We start from the raw sequence: 27,953 nt of genomic DNA, 5'->3' as shown, positions 1-27,953 counted from the left end.
CATCTTCTTGATCCTTCATTATTGAACCAAGTGCAGCCACTCCTTCACTCAACCATGACCGCAGACTCACACACATCCGCCCAGAACTCCGGCGTCATTGTGTTCGACAAATGCGAAACTATAGAGCGCCAGCGTGACAGCATCTATGAAACTTCATTTATCCAGCGCCTCAAATGCCCCTTCGTCGTGCAAACTGTCCCCTATACTGGATATCTCCGCGCACTACAGCTGTATGGTAACGAGGATGCTTTCGATCTCACTCAAGACGAACGTGAGAATCTCATGAACTGCAAGAATCTTGAATTCTGCCGATCTCTAGCTCGGAACCAAGGCTACAATCCGGAGTCTGGTAACACTGCTCCCTGGGCGGGTGTATACTTTCCGCTCCAGTTCATTCGGACATACCCCGGCCCTCGCATGATCGTCCTCGAACCAGATGTTGAGGAACAGACTCTGCCCAGCGAGCAAACACTGTCCAGCCTGGAGACGGAGGGGCAGTCAACCTTCTTAGCTACTGAGACCACCCAGGAGATCAAAATGGCTGAGGAAACATCCCTCATTCGGTTCTCGAATCTTCAACTCTGTGATCCCGTTAAGCCAGCGACTCTCCGAGGCATGAGTGGTAGTCGTGTGCCTACTGCAGATGATTTCGGCAACGCCTGTGTTGGGGGCATGGAAATGGCGGTCGTCGTGACAGAATTACTGGAGGGTGCTGTGAAAGGAAACTTCGATGTTGAGTGGAGGAGAGCAATTGAGGACACACTCGACTACATTGGAGGTTCGGAGAACATGGCCGCTTTCCTCGACATGATATACAAGAAATTTCCCAAGAAGGAGGACACTTCAGTTGCGTCGACTATTGGCCGTCGACTCCGTGGCCCGGAGTGATGAACCACAGTTGGGAAGGATGCTTGAGATGTGGGACTACGATACTATGGTCGGATACCTGCTGTTAGCGAAGGATGGTGTTTGATATGTATAGTCTCTGGGATCTGTCCAAGAGAAGAGGAAAGAATTTGCTTGTACGGAAACGGAATGTTCATATGGTCTCAAGATGTCCAATAAGGCTCCTGGTTCGTGAGTGAGCATGGAATAAAAATCGACACATAATATATTGCACGGGCCCATGATGTGCTGGCTGGATGTAATGGATCCTTCTGACGAACTATATGTAAGTCAGATACGATCAGATGCGGGTCATTACTGGGAAGAGCATGCATATAGAGTAGCATTCCACTCGAAATGATTCTTTTCCTTTTTGGTCTGGCCCTCGATCATATATGTCTAAAGGGTTCATTCTATCTCTTAGAGACGTTGTCGGATCAAGTCGGTGAAACGGTTTCAATCAACATCTGATTGGATAATAAGCGCTCCTGAGTCAACAACCACTAAGAGTTACCACAACAACCCTGAAAGCACAGGGCCAGGCCCAAGAGGCGGGCGGGAGGTACCAACATCCTGGGAGCTTGGAGAGTCACTCACCTCGAACAAAATCACCCGATTTCCTCCAGCCTGCAGAATATCTCGCCCACTGCTATTGGCTGATCCTTAATTTTCCTAGGTTTCCTCCATCCGGGGCATAGACTCACCTTTTTCTATTGCATTTCCCTTGCCGCCGACCCTCTTTTGCATACAGCGAAACAGATAACGCCAGCAATCGTACGTATTCTGCCTTTGGCTGTGACGACAAGCCGGACCGACTCCTCGTCTCGTCTTCGTTCCATCTACCGCTATCATGTCGGGAAACACTTATAGAGGAACGCCCACTCGCAACCAGGGCCGTGGTGCGGTTCCTTTCACCAACAGTCCCAGCGGTAGTTCAAGCATCCCTCGTCCTGTCCTGGAGCCCTCACCGCCAACTGAGACTGGATCTGCGGTCAGCGCGAGTCGTCAGAAGCAGAGCAAGCGTGATGAGGTTCGTCATGATATACCCTTTCGATTGGCCTCGACTGCGATATATACCTCGAAAGGCTTCGAATTACAATATACTAGGTTACTAACCTCCACCACAGGCCATCCGAAAGAAGCTCGAAAATGACCTCTCCAAGAAGAAGCACCTTACCAGCCGGGCTCGCCATTCACGAAAGGCTCCTCCTGGGACTGTCCTCGCATTGAAGCCCAGTCAGGCCCTACAGATCAAGCCTGGCACCACCGTATCCGAGGCTGCTCAGTTGATGGCCGCAAAACGTGAGGATTGTGTTCTGGTAACTGACGATGACGATCGCATTGCTGGTATTTTCACCGCAAAGGATCTTGCGTTCCGAGTTGTGGGAGCTGGAGCAAAAGCTTCCGCCATTACTATCGCTGAGATCATGACGAAGAACCCTCTTTGCGCTCGAACCGATACCAGTGCTACCGATGCCCTGGATCTCATGGTCCGAAAGGGTTTCCGACATCTGCCGGTTATGGACGAGAACCAGGATATTTCGGGTGTGTTGGATATTACCAAGTGCTTCTACGATGCCATGGAGAAGCTAGAGCGTGCCTACTCGTCCTCTAGAAAGCTCTACGATGCACTTGAGGGCGTCCAGTCTGAACTGGGCTCGACTCAACCCCAGCAGATCATCCAATATGTCGAAGCTCTGCGCAGCAAGATGTCTGGGCCTACTTTGGAGACCGTGCTCAACGGTGTGCCCCCCACCACCGTGAGCGTGCGAACCTCGGTCAAGGAAGCTGCTCAGCTTATGAAGGAGAACCGTACAACCGCTGTCCTTGTTCAGGATCAAGGAGCTATTACGGGTATTTTCACCAGCAAGGATGTCGTTCTTCGAGTTATTGCACCTGGTCTCGACCCCGCCAACTGCAGTGTTGTGCGTGTCATGACCCCTCACCCCGACTTTGCACCCATGGACATGACCCTCCAGGCGGCTCTCCGCAAGATGCACGGTGAGTTGTTGAGGAAATTTTAGTAAGATGCCGCTAATATGTTTTCAGATGGTCACTACCTAAACCTCCCTGTCATGAATGATGGCGGTGAGATCGTCGGCATGGTCGACGTTCTCAAGCTAACATATGCTACACTCGACCAAATCAACGCCATGTCAAACACCAATGATGAGGGTCCCGCGTGGAACAAGTTCTGGCTGTCGCTCGATGCTGAGACAGAGTCTATGATGTCTGGAGAGGGTAGTGCAGCACAGCACACCAATCTTGGCTCTCGCCTGACCTCGCCTGACATGCACCGAGGCATCAACGATAGTCTCGCTCCTGGCGACTCTGCATCTCATGTTGGCATGGAGTCACCTCCGCGTTCTGTTCTTCCCGATGTTCTTGAACATCAATTACCAGAAGAGCTCCCATTCCCGTTTAAATTCAAGGCTCCATCTGGCCGAGTTCACCGTCTCAAGGTTACTGCAACAGAAGGCATCGAAGTTTTCGTCAACGCTGTGGCCTCCAAGCTTGGTGCTGAGGCAGATAGCATTGGTGGTGTGCCTCCTGTGTCTGACGGCAAGATTGTCGGCCCAGGTTTTGCGATGAGCTTTTTGGATGATGAAGGAGACTCTATCTCTATCACAGCTGATCATGACCTTCTCGAGGCTGTTATCCTTGCTCGCCAAGCTCACCATGATAAGGTCGATCTATTTGTCCATGATCCGGAGAAGCCACCTGTATCTGGGGCTCCTGCTACACCATCAGTCTCAACCGGAGCCGGTCTACGAGAGCGGCGTAAGTGGTGGCCCGAAGAGGATGATGACGACTCAGAAGATGAGGATGATGATGATGAACCCCTACGGAGGCGAAAGGGCCGTGCGGCACATACACACGCACAAGGCCCCGAGCAGCTTATTGCTGGTGTACCAAACGAACTCATACTTCCTGGCGCAATTGTCACATTGGCCGTCACTATCATTGGTGTCTTTACCATTGCCAGACTCACCAGTCGGTAAAGGTGGCATCTGCTGTTCTTCGTAATGACATGATGAAGATGGAGGTGGGGGGCTGTTTAGTGTAGATATTCAGAAAGAGAAGTAGCTTTTTATAGTAGAGATTACCTTTGCAAGACTAATTAAATGCCAATAAATTTTCTTTGTTAGTAAAACATGTCTCATTGCCAATTTCAGGACCGTTCGTTCGTTTGGAAAGTAGATAGTTAGTGATGAGTTGTAGCTGGAGGATATTAGTCGGCCCGGAAAATCCCTCCACCCGATTCATCGACCATAGCCAAATTTTGGTACAGTGGAACGACTACCACGATAACCGAGCATTCTCCAAGTCGTCGCCATGATCTTGAGGAACGCCCCCGTGCGGCATTGTAAGTCAATTGAGCTCCAATTCATCTAAATATCCAACTGACATGTTCAGGCCGCCACACCTTGGCGTCTCCCATCTCTAGGTCCCTTACCCGGCAAATATCCACTCAGGTCACCACAAAGACTGAGACCACATCCGAAGAGTGGAAGGCAACCCAGGCCGCTGTTGCGCCTCCAAAGATTGTCTCCGCGGCACGGAAGAAGCAGCGAATTGTACAGGACGGCATTCTTTCTCTCAGGACCAACTCGGCGCACGAGCACAGGGGTGCTGCTTGGACAACACCTCACTCAAACTCAAACTCGGCGATACCTGCGACTCCTGCTCAGCAGTATAAGGAATGGCAAAGAATTCAGGCCAACACACGAACTCTCGGTTCAAAACTGGAGAAACGATATATTCCCACCGAGCTCGTCAACAACCCACCTGGACCTGAGGATATCACTCTAGAGATGTTGATGGCTTCGCAAACACACATCGGACACAAGACCTCGCTCTGGAACCCCGCGAACTCTCGGTACATCTACGGGGTGCGACAAGGTGTTCACATTATCTCTCTGGAAACGACTGCAGCACACCTGCGACGTGCGGCTCGTGTGGTGGAGGAGGTGGCATACAAGGCTGGCCTCATTCTCTTCGTAGGAAACCGGAAGGGTCAGATGGAGATTGTCACCCAGGCTGCTGAGATGGCTGGTGCTTGTCATTTGTTCACCAAGTGGACCCCTGGGGCCATCACCAATCGAGATGTTATCCTGAAGATGGCCGGAACAAAGGTTGTGGACCACAAGGACCAGGAACTCCCCGGTTTTGAGTCGTACAGAGGCTCGGCTCGGCCGCTGATGCCTGATCTGGTTGTTTGCTTAAATCCCCTTGAGAACTATACTCTCCTTTATGAGTGCGGTCTTAAGAGCATTCCTACGATTGGCGTTATTGATACCAACGTAGACCCATCATGGGTGACTTACACCATTCCTGCTAACGATGACAGGTAAGAACTTCTACCAACTTTACTCATTTCCGTTACTAATGCATGGGCAGTCTGCGAGCGATGGCTGTTGTTGGCGGTGTCCTGGGCCGAGCTGGCCAAAGAGGTCAACAGCGACGTATGGCAGATGCCAAGAAGAAAAATATGGCGACATGGGAAAACTCTCCTGATATCGTACAGCACATGAACCGCGAGAAGAAGGCCGCTCTCGCTGAGCGCAAGAATGTAATGGGACAGATGCAACACAACCTTGAGGGGTTCAATGAGGAGGAGCAGAAGATCCTACGAGAGGGGCTCTATGGAGACGAGCTTGAGGTTACTGAGAGCGAGATGGTGGACATGATGGGACAGGCTGCCCTGGGAGCTGCAAAGGAAGTTGCCGCTGAGGCGTTTTCTGCATTGCCTGAGGAAACCCCTAGCTCTGGCCCCGAGTCTCCTGTGCAGGCCACTGCTTCTGAAGTGGCGGTAGAGGCTCAGGCTGAGTCTATCACCTCATCGCCAGAACAGCCCATTGCCTCCGAAGCAGCCACTTCACCTCCCGAGCAACCTGCTTCACCAGAAGTAGCGACCAACGTTCGGTCTGAGGTTAATCCCACCAAATCAGCACAGGATTCTAGGCTAGCGAGCATTGAGGATCAGCTGTCAGGACTAAAGAATGCGGCGGAGGCGATCGAGGCCGATATCAAGAGCGGCAAGCAGTAGAAAAGCTGTGTACAACACTGAAGTGTATAATAGCCTACGGGAGGGATAGAGTATGAAAGCGATGCAAGCTGGAATGAATATATAAAAATGTATTGTTATGTATCACTTATAAGCTACCAAAGTGTTCTCGTTTGCATCATAAACTTCAAGGCCGATCACGGCGATAACTACGGATAAACAATTGACCCCGGCTTGTTTTAAGGTTTAACATGACCTTGGATTCTCAGTGGCTTTTGTTTTTTCCAGGTGCACGCCCCGCCTCCGTGGATTTTTTGGGGCTCTCTCTGAAGCCTGCGCATTTCCCCTCATCACCAACGAACATTTCAGCACAGTCACAACGAACATCACATCACAGCACTACACAAAAAAAAAAAAAAAAGACATTACGCACGCTGCGCTGCACCTTATTACAGAGCGGAGCACTGGATACACTGGGGCTATCACTGAGCCTTACAGCGTCTTCAGTCACTGTTCATTAGGTAGTTCCCTGTGGAGGTCCCCGGCCTGTCCAGGGCGCGCCCTTTTCAGTCAAGGATCCAGGCCACCACCCAACCAACAGTGCATTGAAACACAGCCAGGCAGTTTTTCCAGGCCACAGCACGCCTACAGTAGTGGATTTCAGTACGGTCCGCCTAGAACTCAAGAGATCTTGATAGAGATTTCGGTGCGAAATCGGGATTTGAGAGAGCACTCCACAACAAAAGAGTCTCCCGTAATAGTTTAGCTTTTGAGCCGAGCTGTTCTTATTAAACTGTCTCGGCCTTTCCTGACATTTGAATTGGTATGCACCACTTTATACTTTTTCTCTCGTTCTGCACTTTTCAGTCTTGAGGGTGTTTGTTTGGTGTAAGACGACATCACCCTGAGACTGCGAAGATAGATTCGTAAGTGACAAGAATCATAAGGCTAACAGTCTGGTTAATAGGGATAAAAACTTGTCCTCCAATTAAATCATTCTTCTTCTTCCTCTTTCTTCTACACGTTAATAAACCCCGCATAAGGGTTTCATCCAACAAAATGCCGGCCATGCTGGATGATCCGGCGAGCCCCACTATCTACCGAGTCTCCGGTCAGCCTCCGTATCCGGATCCGAACAATCCCGGGCTTCCGGCCGAGATGACCCCTAGGCAGGTCACGCTCCGTGATCGCCAGACTGTGGCCACTATTGTTCCGTTTTCCTCAAAACACCAGGTTCCCGAGTCGCTGATCGCCTACTTATGTGACCAGATCAACAAGGAAATTGAAGGCGGCGATACATATCCCATGATGGATGCCTTCGCCGCCCACAAGTTCGGTTCCTACTGGTTCCAGAACTTTGGCGCTATTATGCTTCTTGGAGATGTTGAACGTGCTGAGGATGTTGTAGAAGGCAAAGATTGGTCCCGAGAATGTCTCGGCAGCTTCTATATCAAGCCTAACTATCCTGGCCGCAGCAGCCATGTGTGCAACGCCGGTTTCCTTGTCACAGATGCCTCGCGTAACCGTGGTGTCGGCCGTCTCATGGGTGAGGCTTACCTTGACTGGGCACCTAAGTTGGGTTATACGTATAGCGTCTTCAACCTGGTGTACGAGACCAACGTGGCATCATGCCGTATCTGGGATGCGCTCGGCTTCAAGCGCATCGGTCGAGTCAAGGGTTGTGGAAACCTTCGCAGCTATCCCAACCAGCTGATTGATGCCATCATCTATGGGCGGGATTTGTCACCGCGCGAAAGCGAGGAACTCGTGAGTGAAGAGCGTTTCGACAAGATCAAGTTCTACCTCAAGTACGGCGAATACCCGAACGGCGCTGACCGCGCTGAGAAAAGCAGGCTCCGCAGCGCAGCGACACACTATAAGCTTCTCGACGGAGACAAGCTCATGCTCAAGGATAAAGAGGTTATATCCGATCCCGCCCGTCAGTTCGATATCGCTCGTCAAGTTCATGTTCAGCAGCACGGGGGTATCAACAAAACTACCGCTACTATTGCAGAGAAGTACCACTGGAGCCGTATCAAAGAAACAGTCAGCGACGTGATTCGCAGTTGTGTGGAGTGCAAAGAGCTAGGCAAGACACCTAATCCTGGCGGCGCGAGAAAGGCAGCCTCATCGAATAATCATACGGGAGGGAGGAGAGGGGGTGCAAACACAGGTGACCACCATGCGCAGCCGACGAGTCCTCCTCCTGCCCAAATGTTACCACTGCAAGAGCACAGCGTGATAACGACGATTTCACACCAGAGTCCAGATCACGATCATTCGCCAAGTCCCTATGCTAACCCAGCCGATATCTCACTCATTGCACCTCCTCATGCTCTTCAAGGCAGCTCAATGGAACATGCGCTTCACTCTCACAGTCCCATGCTCCAAGATCCTCCTACTGGCCACCACCCACATGATCACAATATATACCAACCAATCGACCCGCAGATCATCAACGAAGCTTCTCATGACCTTGGCCCCTTTGATCAATATCATTCGCCCGCTGACTTCCAAGCACTGCTCAATGCGACTGAAGATGTTGGTCCTGATGTTGTGGACAGAGATTTGGAGATGCTGATAGAACATCAAGACAATGATAATGTGATGGACGGGACGGATAGTATGGATGGCATAGACGTCGGTGTCGGTGTCGGTGTCGATGTTGGCGCAGACAACCACGGGCTTGTACATAAGGAAAGGGGTTTGTATGATGTTGGTTTTGAGGGAGCGGGCGGGTAGTCGGAGGTGATTTTGCGATGCTGTTCTATTGCATTGAAGCATGAAGCGGGCGCTTCTGGATACAGTTACATTTCTCTATCGATGAGCATGAGCTTGGTGTTTCTCACATGAATACTAAGATTGGGCTTGTGTCTATTGGTCTCGACTCTCCCTCCACTGTTCCCTTGATAAGTCCACAAACACCATCAGACGCCGAAGCCGCCACTGCTCTGCTTTGGCTAGAATTCTTGGAAATTATACCTACAGAGAACAGATTTTCGGCCCCTTGTCATTAGAAGAATAAATAATTAGGTAAGTCACAGGGCGTCTTCCATGGCTATCCCAAGTCACGCCACCATAGATGCCATCACGGAGGTGCCTGCTCAACCAATCAGCTTCTCCCCTGTGGCTTAGTTGGCTAAAGCGTCCGACTGTTATCAACTGACAATCGGGAGATCGGAAGTTCGAGCCTTCCCGGGGGAGTTTCTTTTGAAACCTGGTGTTATTTTGTCCTTTGTGGATATCTTTTTGTTAGTCTATGCCAGGAGTGGAGTTTGGGTAGAAACCACGGTATACAACTCAATCTTTGTTAGATGGCCGAGATATCAATTTATAGGAGACAACGTAAGTCATGTGTAATTGACACTCTGGGTTATATGTTACTTGTAGTACCATTAATAGGTAGGTACTGGGAAGTTGTCAGTCATGAGCTGATACGAGGCTGGTTGTCGAATCAAAAGCAGTAACCTGATTGGCTGAGACAAGACCCTTAACTCCCATACAAAATGGCCCGTGCACGACTGGGGCAAGGCATGATGAGAAAGCGAGAAAGTGGAAGGCTGCCACATTTTTTTTGGAAGCTTCCACTCATCACAAGCTCCTCCCACTTTGAGCCCGCCAACGTGTTTCCCTCCCCCCACCAACCGACGACGGAGCGAAACTTAAGCCTGTACATATTTTATACACGGCTGTAATCTCTTCTATTCAGATTCGGGTCGATCAATCACCGTCAAAATGTCCTTCGGAGGCCAAACGCCGACGATTATCGTCCTCAAGGAAGGTCCGTTTTACCCCACCGCCAGCCCGCTTCACCCCTCGATTCTTAGGGGGCATCTCCAAAAGAAGACGATAAAAACAAGACGCAACGACAGCAAATATGATCGCGACAGATAACTGACCGTAGCGCCTTCCTACAGGAACCGATACTTCCCAGGGCAAGGGACAGATAATCTCCAACATCAATGCCTGTCTCGCCGTCCAGGCTACAATCAAGTCCACTCTAGGTCCTTACGGCGGTGACCTTTTGATGGTTGATGAGAATGGCCGACAAACTATCACCAACGATGGCGCCACCGTGATGAAGGTTCGAGGCGCTCGACAAAATGTCCATTCACTTCCAGTTCCCTTGCTAACTGGTCAAAGCTTCTTGACATCGTCCACCCTGCCGCAAGAATTCTCGTCGATATTGCCCGATCGCAAGACGCCGAAGTTGGTGATGGAACCACATCAGTCGTTGTCCTCGCCGGCGAGATCCTGAAGGAGGTCAAGGAGCACGTTGAGCAGGGTGTCAGCTCTCAGATTATCATTAAGGGTCTGAGGAGGGCATCTCAGATGGCTGTCAACAAGATCAAGGAGGTTGCCGTTAGCACAAACGAGGGCAACCGCCGTGATACTCTTATCAAGCTGGCTTCTACTGCCATGACAAGCAAGCTGATCAAGAGAAATACTACATTCTTCACTAAGAGTACGCAACCGGACCAATATGCATATGCTTGGTCATCGAGCTAACTGATTTTAGTGGTTGTTGATGCTGTCTTGTCCCTTGACCAGGACGATCTCAACGAGAAACTCATCGGCATCAAGAAGATCCCTGGCGGTTCCCTGACTGAATCTCTCTTCGTTAACGGAGTCGCCTTCAAGAAGACATTTTCCTATGCTGGTTTCGAACAACAACCAAAATCTTTCGAGCAACCCAAGATCGTATGCCTGAACGTCGAGCTGGAGCTCAAGGCCGAGAAGGACAACGCCGAGGTCCGTGTTGAGCAGGTTTCTGAGTACCAGGCAATCGTCGATGCGGAGTGGCAGATTATCTACAAGAAGCTTGAAGCAGTCTACAAGACTGGTGCTAAGGTTGTGCTCAGCAAGCTGCCCATTGGTGACCTGGCCACACAATTTTTCGCTGATCGAGATGTCTTCTGTGCTGGCCGTGTGGCTGCTGATGATATGGAGCGTGTTGTCCAGGCTACTGGTGCTGTTGTTCAATCAACTTGCTCCGATATTCTGCCCGAGCATTTGGGTTCCTGCGGCAAGTTCGAGGAGCGACAGATTGGTGGTGAGCGTTTCAACTTTTTCGAGGACTGTCCCGAGGCCAAGACTTGCACCCTCGTCCTCCGCGGAGGTGCTGAGCAGTTTATTGCTGAGGTTGAGCGATCGTTGCACGATGCCATCATGATCGTTAAGCGTGCCATCCGAAACCATCTCATTGTCGGCGGCGGCGGTGCTGCTGAGATGGAGGTTTCAGCATACCTTCACCAGTTCGCTGATAAGAACATCTCCACCAAGCAGCAAGCTATTATCAAGTCTTTTGCCAAGGCTCTTGAGATCATCCCCCGCCAGCTTTGCGACAACGCTGGTTTCGATGCCACTGATATTCTCAACAAGCTCCGTGTTGCGCATCGAAGGGGCCAGACCTGGGCTGGTGTTGATTTCCAGAACGAGGGCGTTACTGACATGATGGAGCAATTTGTCTGGGAGCCCGCTCTTGTCAAGATCAATGCTATCCAGGCTGCCACCGAGGCCAGCTGCCTCATCCTTGGAGTCGACGAGACTATCCGCAACGAGGAGAGTGCTAAGCCTCAGGCTCCTGGTCAGCTACCGCCAGGTGCTGCGCAGCGTGCTCTGCGGGGTCGTGGACGTGGCATGCCCCGAAGATAAAGGGAAAGAATCATAATGAAAGATGGAGCATGATCAAGGATTAAAATGGAAAACTTGGGTTATCCTGAAAACATAGACTTGAAAAGTGGGAGGAGCAGTACTTGGCCAAGGGGCTGGAAGATCTGTATGATACCTAGACTTATCTGACCTCTGAAACTTGATAACCTCTATTTACTATATGCCAAGAGCTAGTGAATGTGTTTTACACTAAAAGAACGATTTGGTTGAGTTCTATTTATAGCTTGTTATAATTATAAAATTAATATATGTATTTAAATAGATCTCTTATTACTTAATGTAATTCTAACTGGCAAAAAGATATTGTCTCCCCCGGGAAGGCTCGAACTTCCGATCTCCCGATTGTCTATTTAATAACAGTCGGACGCTTTAGCCAACTAAGCCACAGGGGATAGAGGCAATTATTATGAGACGCATCTTTATTTACCTTTATGTTCATAACATTAAGGTGAAGAGGTAACCCCAAATTTCTATACTCAAGCTCTTTAGTCCCCGTTGAGCACCGTGAGTCTGATTTTACATGTTGATAATTCTATAGAGGAGTGCAATATTTGCCGTGCTTGCAATCTCTTTCTCTCAATACTTTACATAAGTTACATTACTGGTTCACTTCTATATTGATGGTCACCCTCAGAAGGGGGGCAGTATAGTGAGTGTCCTTACCTAAATTTGCTTCATTACCTGCCTGCTTCAGCAAATGTGAGACAGAGCGATTAATCTTTACATCTAGATGCTTTGTCCAATTCTCTCATTCAATCTTAGAGTTATCTTGCTCTCTATTTAATGAATAACGCGTTACGTGATACTACGCGTGATCCATTAATCTATATTGAACGATACATTATTAACATTACTCCTGGCCTTACTATACTCCTTCTCTAACTCTAGAAGATCATTCTAAATAAGTCAAAATATCAACAAGTCAATCACATCCCTCTTGGGAGGTTCTCAAGGGCGACATCCTGACATTTCATGGCCCTCAGTTGGTTCAAAGACGGATGAAAATAAGCAGCAAACGTTTTGGATTCTTTGACGTTGACAGCAACCCACCCTCTAAAGTACCTTTAACGACAAAGAGTTGGGTGCAAGGTGAATCATATACTTTTGTGGCTGCCATGCTGCTGGAACTTCTATCTCAGGCTGTTCTTTGACTATTGTAGGTACTACACCTCTATTAATAATATATCAATTACTTGGATCACCAGGATCCGATTTCAGATAGCAAAGATTCTCATATGAACACAGATCAGGAATTCTTATCCATGATGACTTGCTATTTAAAAAAAAATTTCACTACAGTAAGCTTTCTCTACTCTATTAAAAAGAAGCTACAAGCACACAGCAAGGGGCATACCCTATATGCTCCCGCATTCAAAGCACTGCAGCCAATAGTAATGTTTTATAATATCGAGGAGAAATCTATGTTCCAGGGCTGGATATCAATTAGATGGGACGACTGAAAACAATAAACTTTATGCAATACGTTGCATTTTATGGATGCGACCCCTTATGTGGTTTGGTATCTTCTGTGTTCTGTTCCTGTGAAATATCAAATCTACTTCGTTGACTATACGACAACAATGTCTCAAGGTGGATAAGAGATAGAAGTGGGAATACCAAATCTGATATCGGAGGTCGAGGCTCCGTTAAATCTGGAACACGGAGCATAAGCGGCGCGGTAACGGCCCCGTTGAGACCGAGGGTCCAGGATGACCGGTTTGGGAATGGATGCACGTGTGAGAAGCTTTGGGTGGTAGTTTAAATGCAATTGAGTTACGGAGCACAGCCAAACAAACTAATCCTGATTCTAACAAACACATGTGAATACTCAATGCCGAGGAGAAGAAAATGGAAAGGGTCGGTTTCCCATTTAGGTCCTGATCAGTACCTCGTAGCTTCGAGTTAACTATCAGGAACTTAGCTCAATCAGATGCAGTATCAAGGTCGTAGAACCCAAGGATGTGCTCACTGAGTTATTCATTGACGGCGACATTATTTCAGAGCCAAAAAGGACGCCTTATATCAGCATACAACAGTAAACAGGCATGTAATCACAATCAACATCAATCCGCCACGAGTTCATTAATGAGCCTTTTAAACTTGCAGGAATGCAACGGGAAGACCCTGCGATGATACTAAAGTTAGCACCAGGGGTATACGCTAGACTCCATAAAGCCCCTGACGTTACCTCATCTTGGCCCTCGGGGGGCAAGAAAACAGTGAGCTTTACTGTGGGGTGTCAAAATAAACTTAGCAAATGTCATTCTAAATTTAAGCTACATTACGCTAAGTCTTTTTGTCATCTAGGATCAAGGTCCTGTGTTTTCTTTCCTCCCCTAGCTTGGCCAACCAATGCCACTAAAATGTGGTTTCTCCTGGTCAGGTTGGTGGAGGGCGGGCCCCTTGCTCTGCTAGCTCTCACTTTGAGAATGTCCTTTCTTGTCTTTGTCCCCCGACACCCTATAACGTTCGCTATCTTGTTTGTCTTCTCCATCTGCATCTCTTTTGCGTCGATTTCTTGTCGGAGTTTGACTTATTTGCTTTCCTTTTTTGGCTAACCCGACACAAAGAAGGAGGCACAAGATAGCCAGTTCAAGTTGGTCTGGTACCAAACGGAATGCTGATGTGCTCAGTACCATAGGCGACACCACAGTCTTTGACGACATAGATCAAGCGACCCATCTAGCGAAACATCACGTCATCTTATAGAAGGGCGCAGTGCGAATTGAACCTTTTATCTGAGCCTTAATCGCCCCCCCCAGAAGCCTCGCCTCGGCGAGCAACGATCCATCGCAATGCTTCCACTTCGTCGGCGTGGACGATTTTATGCCATAGTCGCTGTGGTTATGGTCTTCCTGCTGTATCGATTCATGCAGAATTCGTGGTCACAGTCTCCTCACTTCGAAACGGTTAAGCAACCAAGCCAGCCAGCTTCTGACCCAGTACAGGGCTCGAAAGAAGCCTTTGAACCGCCTGTCGTACCGCCACCTGTCCAGCTTCCCGATTCCGAGCAGGATTCCAACGCTGCCAATAAACCCAAACCAGCAGTACCTCAAGATGGACCAACCTTGCCAGAGAAGATTGCAGAGAAAGTCGATACACCGGCAGAAGAGAAGCCTGTCGTCGATGAACCTATCTCTGCTGGGGACGCGGCGATGCCAGATAACAAGAAGGAAGAGCACAAGCAGCCAGCCGAGCAAAGTGCACCACAGATTCCCGATGTTCACTTCAAGGACCCTCCTAAGCAGGCCGACAACCCTGATATTCCCGATGTCAACGTTGATGGATCCAAGGTTCACTGGACCAAGCCCAAGGAGAACTTTCCTATCCCCCCTGAGTCAATCAGACCAGTCCCAACCGGCACAGCTCCCAGTATCAACAGAATCCAGTTCGACTTCCAACCTGAAGACGTACAGACAAGTACCACCCGGTTGGATCGACTGAAACGTGTCAAGGCAGAAATTGAACGGGCCTGGACTGGTTATCGTAAATTCGCATTCCCACATGATGAACTCAAGCCTGCTTCTATGAAGTATCGCGACACCTTTTGTGGCTGGGGTGCGACACTCATCGATTCGCTTGATACTCTTTGGATCGCTGGTATGAAAGAGGAGTTTGATGAAGCCGCGAAGGCCGTCGCCAATGTCGACTTCACTTATTCCGAACGTAACGACATTCCCGTTTTTGAAACTACCATTCGTTACTTGGGTGGCCTTATCGCTGCGTACGATGTTAGTGGTGGATCCTCTGGCCAGTATAAGATTCTGCTGGATAAGGCCGTCGAACTTGCGGAGGTCCTCATGGGCGTTTTTGATACGCCTAACCGCATGCCCCTATTATATTATCGGTGGCATGAGCCTTATGCTTCACAACCCCACCGAGCGAGCACTGTTGGAATCGCTGAGCTTGGAACTCTGTCTATGGAGTTCACTCGCCTCGCCCAATTGACGGGTACCAACAAATACTATGATGCTGTTGACCGTATCACCGACGCCTTGATTGAGATGCAAGCAGCGGGTACTGATATTCCAGGGCTTTTCCCTGAACGCATCGATGCCTCTGGATGCAACAGGACCGCTACCACTCGGACTGAAAGCCTCAGCCAGGAGGCCTGGGAGCAAGTCAATTCTGCCGACCTGACTAAGGAACCTGAAGGATTTGATCCCACGAAGCTGGGCGGAGATGTAGCCTCTCCCGCACAGCTCCCCCAGGCTGATAGTCGTTGGGAGGACAAGCTCCAACGTCGCGATGTTCCTGTAGATACCGATGAGGCAACTAAAGCGGGTGATCAGACACCGGCTCGACCTGGGCCTCAACAGGCGCCCCCTCTTGCTGCAGATGGTTCTTCGGCAGACTGGGATTGCAAGCCTCAGGGTCTAGTTTCCAGTAGCCCTAACTACGGACATTACCATATGGGAGGTGCCCAAGATTCAGCCTACGAGTATTTCCCCAAGGTATGTTGCTCCTTCACCATTCTTCATGATAATTTTGTCTGACATAAACTTAGCAATATTTGCTCTTGAATGGTCTGGAACCCAAGTATCGCCCGCTCTACGAGAACACCATCGACGCGATTAACGAATGGTTGCTTTATCGACCTATGATCAAAGACGACGGCTGGGATGTGTTCTTCACAGGAAAGTTGACGACTTCTAGCCGGGGTGACTCAGAATGGCTAAAGACCTACGACATGGCTCATCTCGCATGCTTCGTTGGAGGCATGTATGGACTAGGCGGTAAGATCTTTGGTCGTGATGGGGATATCGACAAGGCCAAAAAGCTCACTGATGGTTGCGTGTGGGCATATCAGTCAACAGTTACCGGTATAATGCCTGAATATGCTCACCTGGTCGCTTGCCCTGCCCTGGAAAAGTGCGCTTTCAGTGAAGAGAGTTGGTATGAGGATCTCGACCCTAACAGAGAATGGCGCGATAGTGAGTTTAGGAAATGGTCAGACGGCGAGGCCCAGAGAAAACTCGCAGAAGGAGCTGCTCCCGCCGCTGCCCAACAAAACAAGCCCGATGATTCAAATAAGGGACCGGAGCCTGTCGTCAATCCCCCGAAGGTGGTCAAGCGGGCAGGAATCCCGATGCCTGAGCTGGATAGGAGTATGGAAGAGGACGATTCGGAGTTTGGATCAACGCTCCCCGATTCACTCAAGCAGAAAATTGGGCTGAACAAGGACGGATCTGAAAATACCGAAGCAGAAAAGGCTCATCCAGGCAAGACTGATTCGGAGAAAGCCAAGCCTGCTCCAGTCGAGCTAGAAAACCAACCCGCTGCTATCCAAGATACAACGGAAAAGACCATCGCGCCGAAGCCTGTCACCGTAGACAGCTTTGATGCCGTCAGAAACGCAGAACAAGTTGCTGCTTCTGATGACGTACCCCTGGAGAGGCCCGCGACGCACGAGGAGTACGTCAAGTCGAGGATTCAAAGAGAAAAGCTCCCTCCAGGCTACACCGATATAATAAACCGGAATTACATCCTTCGGTAAGTTTGCATTTGTAATACTTTTGTTGCCTCTCCTAACGTAAAGTTACAGACCCGAGGCGATTGAATCTGTTTGGTACATGTATCGCATTACTGGCGATACTACCTGGATGGACAAGGGTTGGAAGATGTTCCAGGCTACAATTGCTGCTACACGCACCGAATTCGCCAACAGCGCCATCGAAGACGTGATGGGCACAGAGAACAATCTGAAGGACGAGATGGAGAGCTTCTGGATTTCCGAGACTCTCAAGTACTATTATCTACTCTTTTCAGAGCCTAACGTCATCAGCCTTGACGAATGGGTTCTCAACACCGAAGCGCATCCTTTCAAGAGGTCGACATGAACGGTATTTCACCGCGTATTTACAAGCCATTATACTGAGAGCTTGCTCAAAGAAGGTTGAAGTTTTGAAAAGGAGGCAGAAGAGTCGCAAAGCTATTTCATTATCGGGCAAGTCGAAGTCACGACAAAGGCGTTTTTTTTTTTTTTTTTTTTTTTTTTGGAGAATGGCCAGGATAGTGTATGGTTATAAGGCGCTAGTCATCTGAGGATATATCAATGTACATACAATTTTCATCTGTAGCCGGGGTATCTCCTCAGCGTTTCGTGGTCTAGAGTGAGGCCACTCACTTTGTTCCATCTTCGTCACCTAGTCTCTCAACCTTTAGCTGCATCCCATTGGACCGAGATAGGCTGGTGATTGCCAGAGAACTTCGTCCCCCCAAACCAGAGCTCAAATCTCAGGTCTGCTGGAGCAACAATCACTCGAATATCGAACCTACAAATGTAGAACTTGTGTCCACGCCGGAAGCAAGTTCCTCGCTTTTCTTTGAGGACGAGCTGGTGTTGTTCGATGCCAGCGAGGTTGCTCTTTACAGAACAAAGTCTCATAACGCCGGCTTGTTTAAGGCTTCGAGGAAGCCATTCGGCCTCGTTGTTGGACACCACAATTTCCGCATCCCACGCGCGTGTAGTGTCCCCATCTTTCAACCTGATTTCAAATCGTTTGACCAACGGAGAGTCCGGGTCCACGGTATCTCCCTGTGGGCTTTTGTCAATCCAGTCTGTGAGCAAAAAGAAAGGCTTGAAGCATACCTTTTTGATCAACCATTGGATCTGATTAGTCGCCCACTTCACACTTGGGTCCCACGGATCTTGTCGGACTTCTTCATCAAAGTGTCGTGAAGGCATATAGACCTCCTGAACGATTACACCGTAGCTCGCTCGAGCAATCCAAGTGCTGAGCACGGATTTATTCCCCGACTCCATCCTTTGTCGCTTGTTCTCGAGTACTCCACGAGCGACCACCAGTTGCGGGTCTTGGGAGGGTATAACAAGGATATTTCGGGCATTTGGATGCTGCAGCTTGGCTAAGTGTTCTTGGAGAACCTCACGGACGTAGGCTGAACTACCCAGCCCACCGGACAGAATCACATACTCCTGTATACGCAATAAGCTCAGGTCGAGCTTCAAACGGGAGCGCCTTACCACCTGTTTTGAAAGACCTTTTTCGGCCAACCAGTCAAGTCGCTTGTGAATTCGGGCCATGATTGCTTCGATATGGACATCGAAGAGGGCTTGAATGTCTTGCCTGCAGCGGATCAATCATACTTGGTAAGTCGAAATAGAGAGTGCGTTTTTAGTAGTGGGACAGTAACTTACTTGGTAAAAAGCATGCGTCCATCTTGAACTCCGAGGCCTTCGTGGCTCACATCGTATCCTACACCCTCCATCATAATTTTGTATACTGGTTGCATGTATACCTTTTCGCCAAACTTGTGCTTGACGCTCTTAAATCCTTGGCTTCGAGCCATGCGTGCTGCAAAATCAGCCGGAAGCTTGAAGTCGGGATTCGCGGCCATTCTTTGCGAAACAAGTCTTGCGAATGCGCGATCAATAAGTGACGAGCCAACACCTACACCGCTGACGGCAGCGACTTGAGAAAGCTGTGGAAAGCTCGAGTTTGTGGAAGTGACTCGCATCAGAGCGAGGTCCGTTGTGCCACCACCAGCATCCACGGTCAGAAATACGCTGTTTTCCTTGAGACTTATAGCTCCAGTCTTGAGAGTTGCCACAGCTGCGGCCTCGGACTCTGTGAGGTCAACCAATGCTGAATGTTTTGGGCCTCCGGTTCCGAATCCAGCATCATGAATTGCGCCTTTGAAGGTGTTTATGATAGCCATACTCGTCCACGTCGTGGGCGCACTGAAGAGGAACAGCACGGCCATGTGGTCCCACCCACCGACATGTTTTATGCCCATGCGCATTTCTATGCTATCTTTGATATGCGCATATATCTGCTTCAGATAATCTGTCACGAATTGGCGAGCCTGGGCAGTGCTTTGCGGGACGTTGCTCAGACCCTGATGCTGTGCTGCGTCGAGGGTCTCTGGATCTAGAAAGATCTTGAAGAAGTCCCTCCGTGTCTTGCTCGTATCGTGGTCATCGTCCGCACACATAAATCCCCAAGATGAGATGCTTCCATCAGTGTTGTATACGATTGTCGTGGGCACTTTTCGATCGCCTCTGTCGTCGCTCCCGGGCCAGTCGTTGACGACCTGAATAGGGATTCCATGCCTCATCCAGGCGACACCTAAAACGGATCAGTTTTTCTCTGGTACTTGCGGGAACACTACTCACCCGTAAAGGTCGTACCAAGGTCCACAGAGATAGCCAAGTCTGGTTGCTCTTCCATTTGTTAGTCTGCTCGATTTCTGTGTAGAAGCAACTGAGGAAGAATCAAATGATAATCTGAGAGCCATATTGCCAGAAATGTGACAAGCCTCGGAAGTGGCCCATGCGATAGGCCTATTTTCAGCCGTCGGAGCTTGACTTGGTGATATTGGTTTGCTGGACGCACCTCTAAGGGTGTGCGGGTCAATATGCAGCGGGCCTGCTGGGAAAAGACAGACTAGGCCTTTGGACTCAGCCTGATAATGAAACATGCATCTCAATGTTCCCCTGTGCTGAGTGGCTTGACAAGGGATGCTGCTGGACCTCAACGGAGAGGAGAGAAGAGGAGAGGAACTTGGTGGTGGCAATCAAATGGCAGTTACTGAGGCTTTTGCTGGTGGTCAAAAGCAACGCCTGCCCTGAAAGCTTTCGAGTCTTTCTCGTTCTTTTTCTAATTATCGCCCTTGACACCTCTCAGCAACGACTGCCCCGTCTCCGTCTCCTGAATTTCTTGCCTTTTTAAGAATTTTAATCTCTAACTCACGAAGATGGCTTCAACGACTCTAGTGTTGGGTGAAACCGTCGTGCTACTCACTACAGTCTTGACGCTCTTCAACACTACTTTGTCCACTATTATCCGAGAAGACATTGATACAGCCCCTGCTGGAAGCCTAACAATCTCCAACGTGATTTTAGAAACTATAACGCAGACGGTGCCAACATCAACCAGCACGGGGTCTTCAGAGACAACTCAAGCAAGCCAAGATGTAACCTTATCCAGCGCATCATCTACAGGTCTGAATGATGAAAAGCCAACTGGCAAGGAAGATCAATCGGGAAGATCCCCGGATGGACTCAAAGGCGGCCCTGTCGCTGGAGTTGCCATCGGCTGCCTCGTTGCTGGCCTTGCTCTGGGACTCATAGCAGCCTTTTTACGTTTCCGGAGACGGCGGAGAGGCAAGCCAGCAAACGAAGGATTCGTTTTAGCAGATCAAAAATACACGGAACCCAAGGATGGGACACAGGTCATAGTTTCATCGTCGAGGCACGATGCTGAACTCAGCCAGTTTCTTCTCGAGGCAACTCCGGACAAGGACCTCCAAGCAGAGCTGCGCTCACTATCCGAACTCATTTATCAGCACGTCGAGAACTATTACCGTCGACCCCAAGTCCAGGCCGACCCTGCTGAGGTGGCTCAGAGCCTCACCAATATTGGCTACTCACCAGAAGCGTCAGGACTGCAGGCAGACACAGTTGCTGCCATTTGCCTCAGCCCCAAGACATCTCAAGTTGGACTCCGCCATGTCCTCTCGCATGTCATCTTTCGGAGCCTCGATTTCAATTCTGGCAGCAGCTTGTCCATGCTTCCACTAGAGGTTGCAACACTGACGCAAAGAAGCCACTCAGCTGAAAACGCAAACAATCCTGGTAAGACACTCACACATTGACCCAGAGCCTGATTAGATAAATAGCTAATCAAACTTTTAGCAATTACCTTGGCGCGTTCAAGGTGGCGCACTCTCTCTGCTCTGCTTCTCCATCCTAACCCGGATGAGAGAACACCGCTCCCGGTGTCAGTGACAGAAGCTTCCCCTATGGCTCTATCTCTTTCGAATGAGCTAAACCAGTTCTTGGGAGTGTTTGTTACACAAGACACTGCTAGCCTACAGGATCAGATGAACCATCTGCAGGCTGTCATTCTTGAGTGCACCAAACTTGGCTATGTCGTTCTATCGCAGCCGAGTGACTTGGGGTTTGTTTTTAGCAACAGTGCATCCATTACAAAAAGCTGTAGGATCGTGGTGTGTCCTGGCTTGGAAAGGCTCAGCCAAAACGACGGAACGAGGTATAGATCGCCCAAGGAGATAGTAGCACCGGAGACTGTGAGTCTGTGAGGAGAGGAAGCACATTCACTGCAATCTTCTGGTCATTGGGCGTCTTTTATTGGATGGTTGGATTTAATGAGCTGCAAAGGGGTTGACATGTAGTCCTGTATTGCATAAATCATTAGAATTATAGCCACGTCCCGAAATGAGAGTGTTTATGACACAGTGAACTTACAAGAGACTGACAGTTGGTTCCAATCCATGAATAAACAACATATATTGTTTTATATGCCACGATTCGAGTAAGTCAAATCACTTGGTTAGTACATATGTGAATGCGTACCATTCTCCTTCAGACATACTGGGAGGTGGCTTGAACCAAGTCTATGACCAACACCACAACACAGTAATTCATGTGACAAACAGCCACCCGGTACATATCCAATTAAATGTTCGGCTGGTGGATTGCATCCGACTATTGACCTGTCTTGCTTGCTCGGGCGTGAGTGGCTGAGAGCTGAGTCTTTTCTCAGAGCCTGCTTCTAGATATGCAAGCCACATGCCTCAATATCACATTCGGCGTCAGCTCTCAACATGGGTCCTAGCAACATGATAGTGGATGGATATTGTGCAAATCAGAAACAGACTTACACCGCAGCCTGATTTTGTTCTCTCTTTTCTTGTCTGAGCGGGGAAGACTAATGTGAGGATTATTGTCTCGCGTCTTTCATCACCTGCAGCTCAACAAGGATTAATCAATACCTCGACCATCACTCATGTATTGCCCTTCTCACTAAAATCATCAGAGCACTCCATTACATGAGACCATTCACTTCTAAGAACACAGCACTTTGTCCTCATTCAGCATGCCCAACCCTCTCAAGGCAATACATGCAAGTTTCAACCTCCTGACCTGGGCGCTGGACCACGACCAAGTCCCGAACGATATCCGTCGCAGTCTCGAGCTCGTTCGAACATGCGACTCAGATCTTCAGCATCTCATAGAACTACGTCAAGAGTGTCTCCATCTCCTTCAGCGCCGCCCAAAGGTTCTTGAGCGCGTACACAGCATTATCGAATCAGCTCAAAGAGGACTTCAAGAAGTCTGCGAGATTGTCGAGAGATGCCGCCCTGAGGCCGACAGAGGTGGAAAGACCACCTTTTCGAAGCGTATGGCATGGGTGCTTGTAGATGCGAGTGAGTTCAAGAGTCAGGAACCTATTGTTAGTCGACATCATGCCGCTGTGCTCGCTGAGTTGAACTTTCTGAGACAGATAGCTCTTTTGGCTCCTGTTCCTGAACCCGTGAAAGTTAAGGAGAAGCGCGGTGTAAGAGATGAAGCCGCAGTGTTTGATAACGTTGCGCTGCTAGGGGATCTTCTTGGTGATGCAACGGGCAAGTTGGATATTCCCATCATATAACTTGATTGATACAATGATCTGACAGTATGTGTCACCCTAGCTTCTACCAGGAAACCACAAATTGTTCAGTCTATTGATGCTCCAACTCCAACCATAGTCTTCAACACAAACGCAGAATCCGCCACACCAACAACTCAATCCTTGCTCCAAGTACCTCAGTCTCTTCATAGATCAACGAGTTCGCAGACGATGCACATAGAACATGCGTCTGAGTCACTCCCAGAACTTGTCCCAGTCAACATGAACAGCACAGCTCTACCTAAATCTTTCACTTCAAGTGCCACTTACGATACTGAGGCCCTCGCAGGATTGAGTCTGCTTCTAGGAGACCCCTTGGACTGGAGACACTCACCGCCTCTGGCGCCAGCCAACAATGGTCAACTGAACCGACCAGTGACGGCTCCATCTCAAAGACGGCTTGCACATTTCACCAATAATGATTCTGACCAACATCTTCCACTTCATAGCCCCTATGATAGTGTCTCTGATCTTAGCCAAACCAGCCAGCGAGCAAGCCTCAACTACACTCCGTCACGTCTATCACCAAGCATCTCAAGCCCTTATCATCAGCATCATTCACTTTCAAGACCTCCAGCAGCCACACGATCAGCGTCTCAGCTCCACCATATGCCCTCTGGCCACTATCCGGGGCAGCTCACGTGGTCAAATTCGTCTTCTGCAACAATATCCTCCATCTCGTCCGGTGTAACGAGCCTTGACTACAGCAGGATACCGCCAATTGCTGAGCTTGATAGTTCTCCCCACCATATGGTTCCAATTGTTGGTGCATTGAGCCATCTAAATCGCCCCAACGAGGTGCCAATGGACCAAAAACTCGCTATCCAAATCAACACAACACCTGTCGAACTTCCAGCAGAGGAAAACCTATCCACGAACATAAACCCATACTGCCAGACTTTCCGTCCAGGGTCTAACAGAAGAGGGCGAGCCATCAGTCAACCAACATCAACACTACATCAGCAAATAACGCGGAAATCAACTCTTAACCAGGGAAAGGAAGTGGTGAGGGATTATAATGGTGTGCCAAAAGATTATGCAACGTGGTAGTCGAATTTCTGGGTATAAGCATGCAAAGATATCAAGGTTAGACAGGACGTTCAACAGACACGTTATTATGATGGGTGATTTTTGAAGCAACTGAGAAAACGAGTGTTAAGGTATTAGCTAAACTCAAAGTATTTCACCCCTGAGATATATACAGACCAACTACTAAGTGCTGTATCTGTCTGAGTTCATCAGTGATTTATCAAGGTTGCTAGTTAGTCTACCTACTATAGTCAAATGAGATTACATGCAAAGTGTCGACCTGGCTCACGAGAACAAACAAGATATTCACAACTCAATTTATTGTCTTGATGACCCTCGGTGAAGAAGGGGCCCATTACTACCTATTAGAGGCACAGCTACTTTCCCTTATCTTCATCCATCAAATCCTGTCCGTTCCAGGTGCCGCAAGCCCCAAAATCATTCTCTCGTGCGCACACACTCGCAAGGTCAATCTATAAGATGCGTGGAAAGTGATCAGTAATGACAAAAAAAGATCAAATCAGACCCAAATCCTCGATTTCGCAAACGCGCGACAATAAATTGCCTTGATAATACATGTCGATAAACAATTCCCATTTCCTTCTCACACGTCAAGACATATATCCCATATTCCCGTACCACATCCTATTCGTGGTCTCAAAAATCGTATCTTGTAGTGCATCCATCCCGCGCGGTCTCTCACCTTGAGAGATCGGTCTTCTGTGTGGTCCCTCAGTCTATATGCAAAAAAAGATGTGCGTTCCTTGTTTCGCTTCATCGTTCCAGCTCATGGTCATGTCGAGTTTCGGTCGAGGAGCCTCTGTTTTCAGTGGCCATCGTATCGATTATCCGATATCTCATCATGTCATGAATCAGGCTATGTCATGAATAGAATAAAGCGTTGTGGTACGGTGTGCCGTCCCATGTCGAGGCTGAAAGACCGAAATTATAACCGATCGCTCAACGTTTTCAAATAAACAAAATCATTTCCGTAACTCCGATGCTGATGCCCTTTACCGTCTTTGATCTTACCATCCTCGTGTCGAAGATTATAGTCGACATATGTACTTTTATTCGACAACCTTAGTCCTCAATAGTCCGCGATGACTCAGGTGAATTCGAGGTATCCTATACCATCGAACTGAGAACGCTTATACTGAGGATCATAATGAGTAGACCGATAGTAACAACTATCAGTAGGGCGAATGAGAACCAACCCAACACCATGGCGCTGGTACCCACGCCACTCTTGACAGCTCCGTTTCCGAAATCCTGGGCTATAACCGAGGCGGCTACGGACGCTGTATGTTGCCATAGCACAGATACAAGGACGAAGATGGCTGAGACGAAGATCAGGGCAAGAGCAATTTGGGAGACGGGACGAGACGGGAAAGGCTTGACTTCGCGGTCAGAGCCTTCTGAATCAGTCTCCTCGTGCCATCCGGGGAAGGTCGCGAGAAGGAGGAGGCAGACGAAAGCGAAGATGATGGCGATAATACTGAGAATCAGGTTAGTGTGGCTCGATTTCGGTGCACGTGGAGTTAAAACTGACATGAGATATGGGAATACAATCATATCTTTGAATTGAGCAGCCAGCCAGATGAGGTTGAGAGGATCTTGGTCCACATCGACCTCCTTAGCCAGTGCAGTGGCATTGTTGCTGCACAGCCAGGAACCACCGTCGGGGTTGATACAGATACCGAAGTAGCCAACGCGAGCTTGCAATGAAGCGTCACCTGCGATGTTCTCGATAGCTGAATGGAGGTTGTAGTCAACCTGGGCTGTATCGGGCACTGCTGTGTAGTCCTTGTAGTAGATAGATAGTAGGAAGATGTCGGGGATAAGTGGCGAGGACGATGAACAGCCAGCGAGAAGCAGTGCTTGTTTTTGTTAAAAGGTCATCTCGTTTTAGGGGTAAAATAGCTCACATAATAGAATGATGGCGATGGCGATAAGGATCATCAACACATGGTGATAACCGAGGAATGGAACGAAGCCTAGTGAAATTGGATGTTAGCGATACGGACTGTATCAGCTGAGACATTGGATCGATGTCCCGAGATCAGACAGTAACTTACGATACCAGCCGACCTGGACTTTTTGCCTTCTAGAGGACGAGCTGCTGCTGCTGCTCGTCCCGGAACCCATCGTGAATGATGTTGATCCTACACTCCTTCAACTTGTTGTCGGTTGAAGTAGTAGCGGGAAACAACGGAGTTGTCTGCGCTCGTCCCCCAGTTAGGGAGCGACGAACACGAGTTCCTCAAGACCAATATCAATTGGTTTCCTTGCTCTTTCTGTTGCCGCTGGGTTGCGTGACCCTCTGGAAGCGATCCTTTGATCGACCCCGAACTTCCTCCACTGGACTGGATTAGTCAATCTGTCTCGGGAACAACTGGTTCTTGTCGAAGTGAAGGTGAAGAAGCGGTGGAATGCGGGCGGGAGAAAGCGATGTCTCGGTAGACAATAAACACTGGAATGTATGTGGGCTAAAGACGACGGTTGGTGACAACGAGCGAAAGTCGGGCCCTGCAATAGTGAGATCTTGTTAAAGGAGGTTAAGTTAAGAAGTCAAGCTAAGTTGAGAGTTGGCCACGATAAATCAAGAGCCTTGAAGATCAGTTCACACGTTCTGCTCACGAGGGTGAAGACTTATTGGTTTTGTTAGAGAATCTCCTGAGAAAAGGAGAGAAGGAAAGGAGAGAAGCGGTCAGTCAGTCAATTAGTCGGAGCAGTTTCGTATACCAATACCAGACAATTGGGCGGATATGCGATGGCTGGGAAAGACTTGGGATAACTACCAACCTCTGGACTTTTCGGTGGGCGATGCAGAGGTGTAGTGACCAGCCACCTATTTACTCGCGTTGGCCTGGCGACGGTGACGTTTTACTTGTGGAGCCACAGTTGCCAGCTGGGCGAGCTCTGGGACAGGTAAGACAGGGCCAGGGGGCCTAGGGGCTCCTTTCAGCACCGGGCAACCCGCTAACCGGCGCCGCAGAGGGAAGGAGATGCCTAGACGCGATCGGGCGCTAAGCTGTAAGAGGCAAGGTGTTATTGGACCTGCAGCAGCGCAGATGAGCAACTTCCTGGGCTTGATCCCTGAACCCTAGGATCTACGATCTTACTTAGCGCTTCGCCGCAAAGTCGACGCGTTTCTATACGGCCAGAGCTCGTCAGCGCCCAGATTTGCCAAGGGTTGCCAAGGATAGAAGCTATAGCGGGACCTCTCTCAGCTTAATGCAGTTGTCATGACGATTTGGCGCCGTTTCGAATGGACTCTCGCTCCTCCGTACTTTGTCGGGCTATCGACCTATTCATATTATACCAGTTGTATCATCGGAGTAGATTTTTATTTGTTCCTCCGCCTGGACTGGTCCTGGCCCTGTGACGTACGTCGATAGCCTCAATTGACAAGTTATTGGACTACGTACCGAGTACACCACTCGAATACTCGTGCTCGGGCATATTCTGTGACTGAGATCCATCTACTCGGTTATCCCATTCACAACCCGGTCTCAATTTATTTGCCCCATTTACCCCGAGTAAGCGAGAACTGGCTTGAAACTCCCCGACTTTTGGTCATGGAGTCTTTTCTCCCCAACTCGAGCTAAGAAGTCGTATTGTTATCCACTCTGTCGGAGCCAACGACGCTGTCCCGCGACCAAACCGTACGCGGTGTGGACAAAGACTCAAGATCACTGAATCACGGCGAAAACTACTCCCCAAGTTTTCAAAGTCTCGGTCGTATCAAGACGGCACCACCTTGAGCTTGAGGGACTATATGTATTCTATACAGAATTGAAGTTTTGTCTTCTTCCATTAAACCACACCTTGCAATTCTCTGTACTTAGACTGCGCGGTTCAATCGGAATTCACATGAAATGCAAAACTGTTTACTCAAGTGTCTGACGACGACTCCTCTC

The 27,953-nt window shown here is 49.1% G+C and overlaps 10 protein-coding genes, besides 2 other annotated features; 8 read left to right on the top strand and 2 right to left on the bottom strand.

Moving 5' to 3' along the window:
• Nucleotides 1–54: 54 nt before the first annotated feature.
• FFUJ_13547 (uncharacterized protein) lies at nucleotides 55–888 on the top strand (the record flags this gene model as incomplete). Its single annotated transcript, XM_023576245.1, has 1 exon — nucleotides 55–888. The coding sequence occupies one exon, from the start codon at nucleotides 55–57 to the stop codon at nucleotides 886–888; it is 834 nt and encodes a 277-aa protein (XP_023429422.1).
• An 847-nt stretch (nucleotides 889–1,735) lies between these two features.
• On the top strand, nucleotides 1,736–3,887 carry FFUJ_13546 (probable CBS and PB1 domain protein; the record flags this gene model as incomplete). XM_023576244.1 has 3 exons in its annotated part: nucleotides 1,736–1,915; nucleotides 2,013–2,886; nucleotides 2,935–3,887. 3 exons carry the CDS (start codon nucleotides 1,736–1,738, stop codon nucleotides 3,885–3,887), a joined length of 2,007 nt encoding a protein of 668 aa, XP_023429421.1.
• Nucleotides 3,888–4,221: 334 nt separating this feature from the next.
• Nucleotides 4,222–5,935, top strand: FFUJ_13545 (related to MRP4-mitochondrial ribosomal protein, small subunit; the record flags this gene model as incomplete). XM_023576243.1 has 3 exons in its annotated part: nucleotides 4,222–4,252; nucleotides 4,303–5,236; nucleotides 5,287–5,935. The coding sequence occupies 3 exons, from the start codon at nucleotides 4,222–4,224 to the stop codon at nucleotides 5,933–5,935; spliced, it is 1,614 nt and encodes a 537-aa protein (XP_023429420.1).
• Nucleotides 5,936–6,952: 1,017 nt separating this feature from the next.
• FFUJ_13544 (probable SPT10-transcription regulatory protein) lies at nucleotides 6,953–8,635 on the top strand (the record flags this gene model as incomplete). Its single annotated transcript, XM_023576242.1, has 1 exon — nucleotides 6,953–8,635. The coding sequence occupies one exon, from the start codon at nucleotides 6,953–6,955 to the stop codon at nucleotides 8,633–8,635; it is 1,683 nt and encodes a 560-aa protein (XP_023429588.1).
• Nucleotides 8,636–9,013: 378 nt separating this feature from the next.
• Nucleotides 9,014–9,097, top strand: a tRNA (tRNA-Asn).
• Nucleotides 9,098–9,628: 531 nt separating this feature from the next.
• FFUJ_13543 (probable CCT7-component of chaperonin-containing T-complex) lies at nucleotides 9,629–11,548 on the top strand (the record flags this gene model as incomplete). XM_023576241.1 has 4 exons in its annotated part: nucleotides 9,629–9,674; nucleotides 9,811–9,977; nucleotides 10,037–10,358; nucleotides 10,413–11,548. The coding sequence occupies 4 exons, from the start codon at nucleotides 9,629–9,631 to the stop codon at nucleotides 11,546–11,548; spliced, it is 1,671 nt and encodes a 556-aa protein (XP_023429419.1).
• A 325-nt stretch (nucleotides 11,549–11,873) lies between these two features.
• Nucleotides 11,874–11,958, bottom strand: a tRNA (tRNA-Asn).
• Nucleotides 11,959–14,361: 2,403 nt separating this feature from the next.
• Nucleotides 14,362–17,406, top strand: FFUJ_13542 (related to class I alpha-mannosidase; the record flags this gene model as incomplete). XM_023576239.1 has 3 exons in its annotated part: nucleotides 14,362–16,020; nucleotides 16,074–17,059; nucleotides 17,112–17,406. The coding sequence occupies 3 exons, from the start codon at nucleotides 14,362–14,364 to the stop codon at nucleotides 17,404–17,406; spliced, it is 2,940 nt and encodes a 979-aa protein (XP_023429418.1).
• Nucleotides 17,407–17,720: 314 nt separating this feature from the next.
• On the bottom strand, nucleotides 17,721–19,758 carry FFUJ_13541 (related to hsp70 protein; the record flags this gene model as incomplete). XM_023576238.1 has 5 exons in its annotated part: nucleotides 17,721–18,104; nucleotides 18,159–18,503; nucleotides 18,552–18,654; nucleotides 18,726–19,656; nucleotides 19,704–19,758. 5 exons carry the CDS (start codon nucleotides 19,756–19,758, stop codon nucleotides 17,721–17,723), a joined length of 1,818 nt encoding a protein of 605 aa, XP_023429417.1.
• A 526-nt stretch (nucleotides 19,759–20,284) lies between these two features.
• On the top strand, nucleotides 20,285–21,631 carry FFUJ_13540 (uncharacterized protein; the record flags this gene model as incomplete). XM_023576237.1 has 2 exons in its annotated part: nucleotides 20,285–21,164; nucleotides 21,225–21,631. The coding sequence occupies 2 exons, from the start codon at nucleotides 20,285–20,287 to the stop codon at nucleotides 21,629–21,631; spliced, it is 1,287 nt and encodes a 428-aa protein (XP_023429416.1).
• Nucleotides 21,632–22,428: 797 nt separating this feature from the next.
• On the top strand, nucleotides 22,429–24,051 carry FFUJ_13539 (uncharacterized protein; the record flags this gene model as incomplete). XM_023576236.1 has 2 exons in its annotated part: nucleotides 22,429–22,961; nucleotides 23,034–24,051. 2 exons carry the CDS (start codon nucleotides 22,429–22,431, stop codon nucleotides 24,049–24,051), a joined length of 1,551 nt encoding a protein of 516 aa, XP_023429415.1.
• A 1,049-nt stretch (nucleotides 24,052–25,100) lies between these two features.
• On the bottom strand, nucleotides 25,101–26,178 carry FFUJ_13538 (uncharacterized protein; the record flags this gene model as incomplete). XM_023576235.1 has 5 exons in its annotated part: nucleotides 25,101–25,112; nucleotides 25,165–25,528; nucleotides 25,583–25,910; nucleotides 25,959–26,027; nucleotides 26,109–26,178. The coding sequence occupies 5 exons, from the start codon at nucleotides 26,176–26,178 to the stop codon at nucleotides 25,101–25,103; spliced, it is 843 nt and encodes a 280-aa protein (XP_023429639.1).
• Between the last annotated feature and the right edge of the window lie 1,775 nt (nucleotides 26,179–27,953).

This window comes from Fusarium fujikuroi, chromosome FFUJ_chr04 (assembly GCF_900079805.1).
Source record: "Fusarium fujikuroi IMI 58289 draft genome, chromosome FFUJ_chr04".
In the NCBI taxonomy this organism is placed as follows: domain Eukaryota; kingdom Fungi; phylum Ascomycota; class Sordariomycetes; order Hypocreales; family Nectriaceae; genus Fusarium; species Fusarium fujikuroi.
The sequence above is the reverse complement of the archived record's forward strand: the minus strand, read 5'-3'. Positions and strand labels throughout refer to the sequence as shown.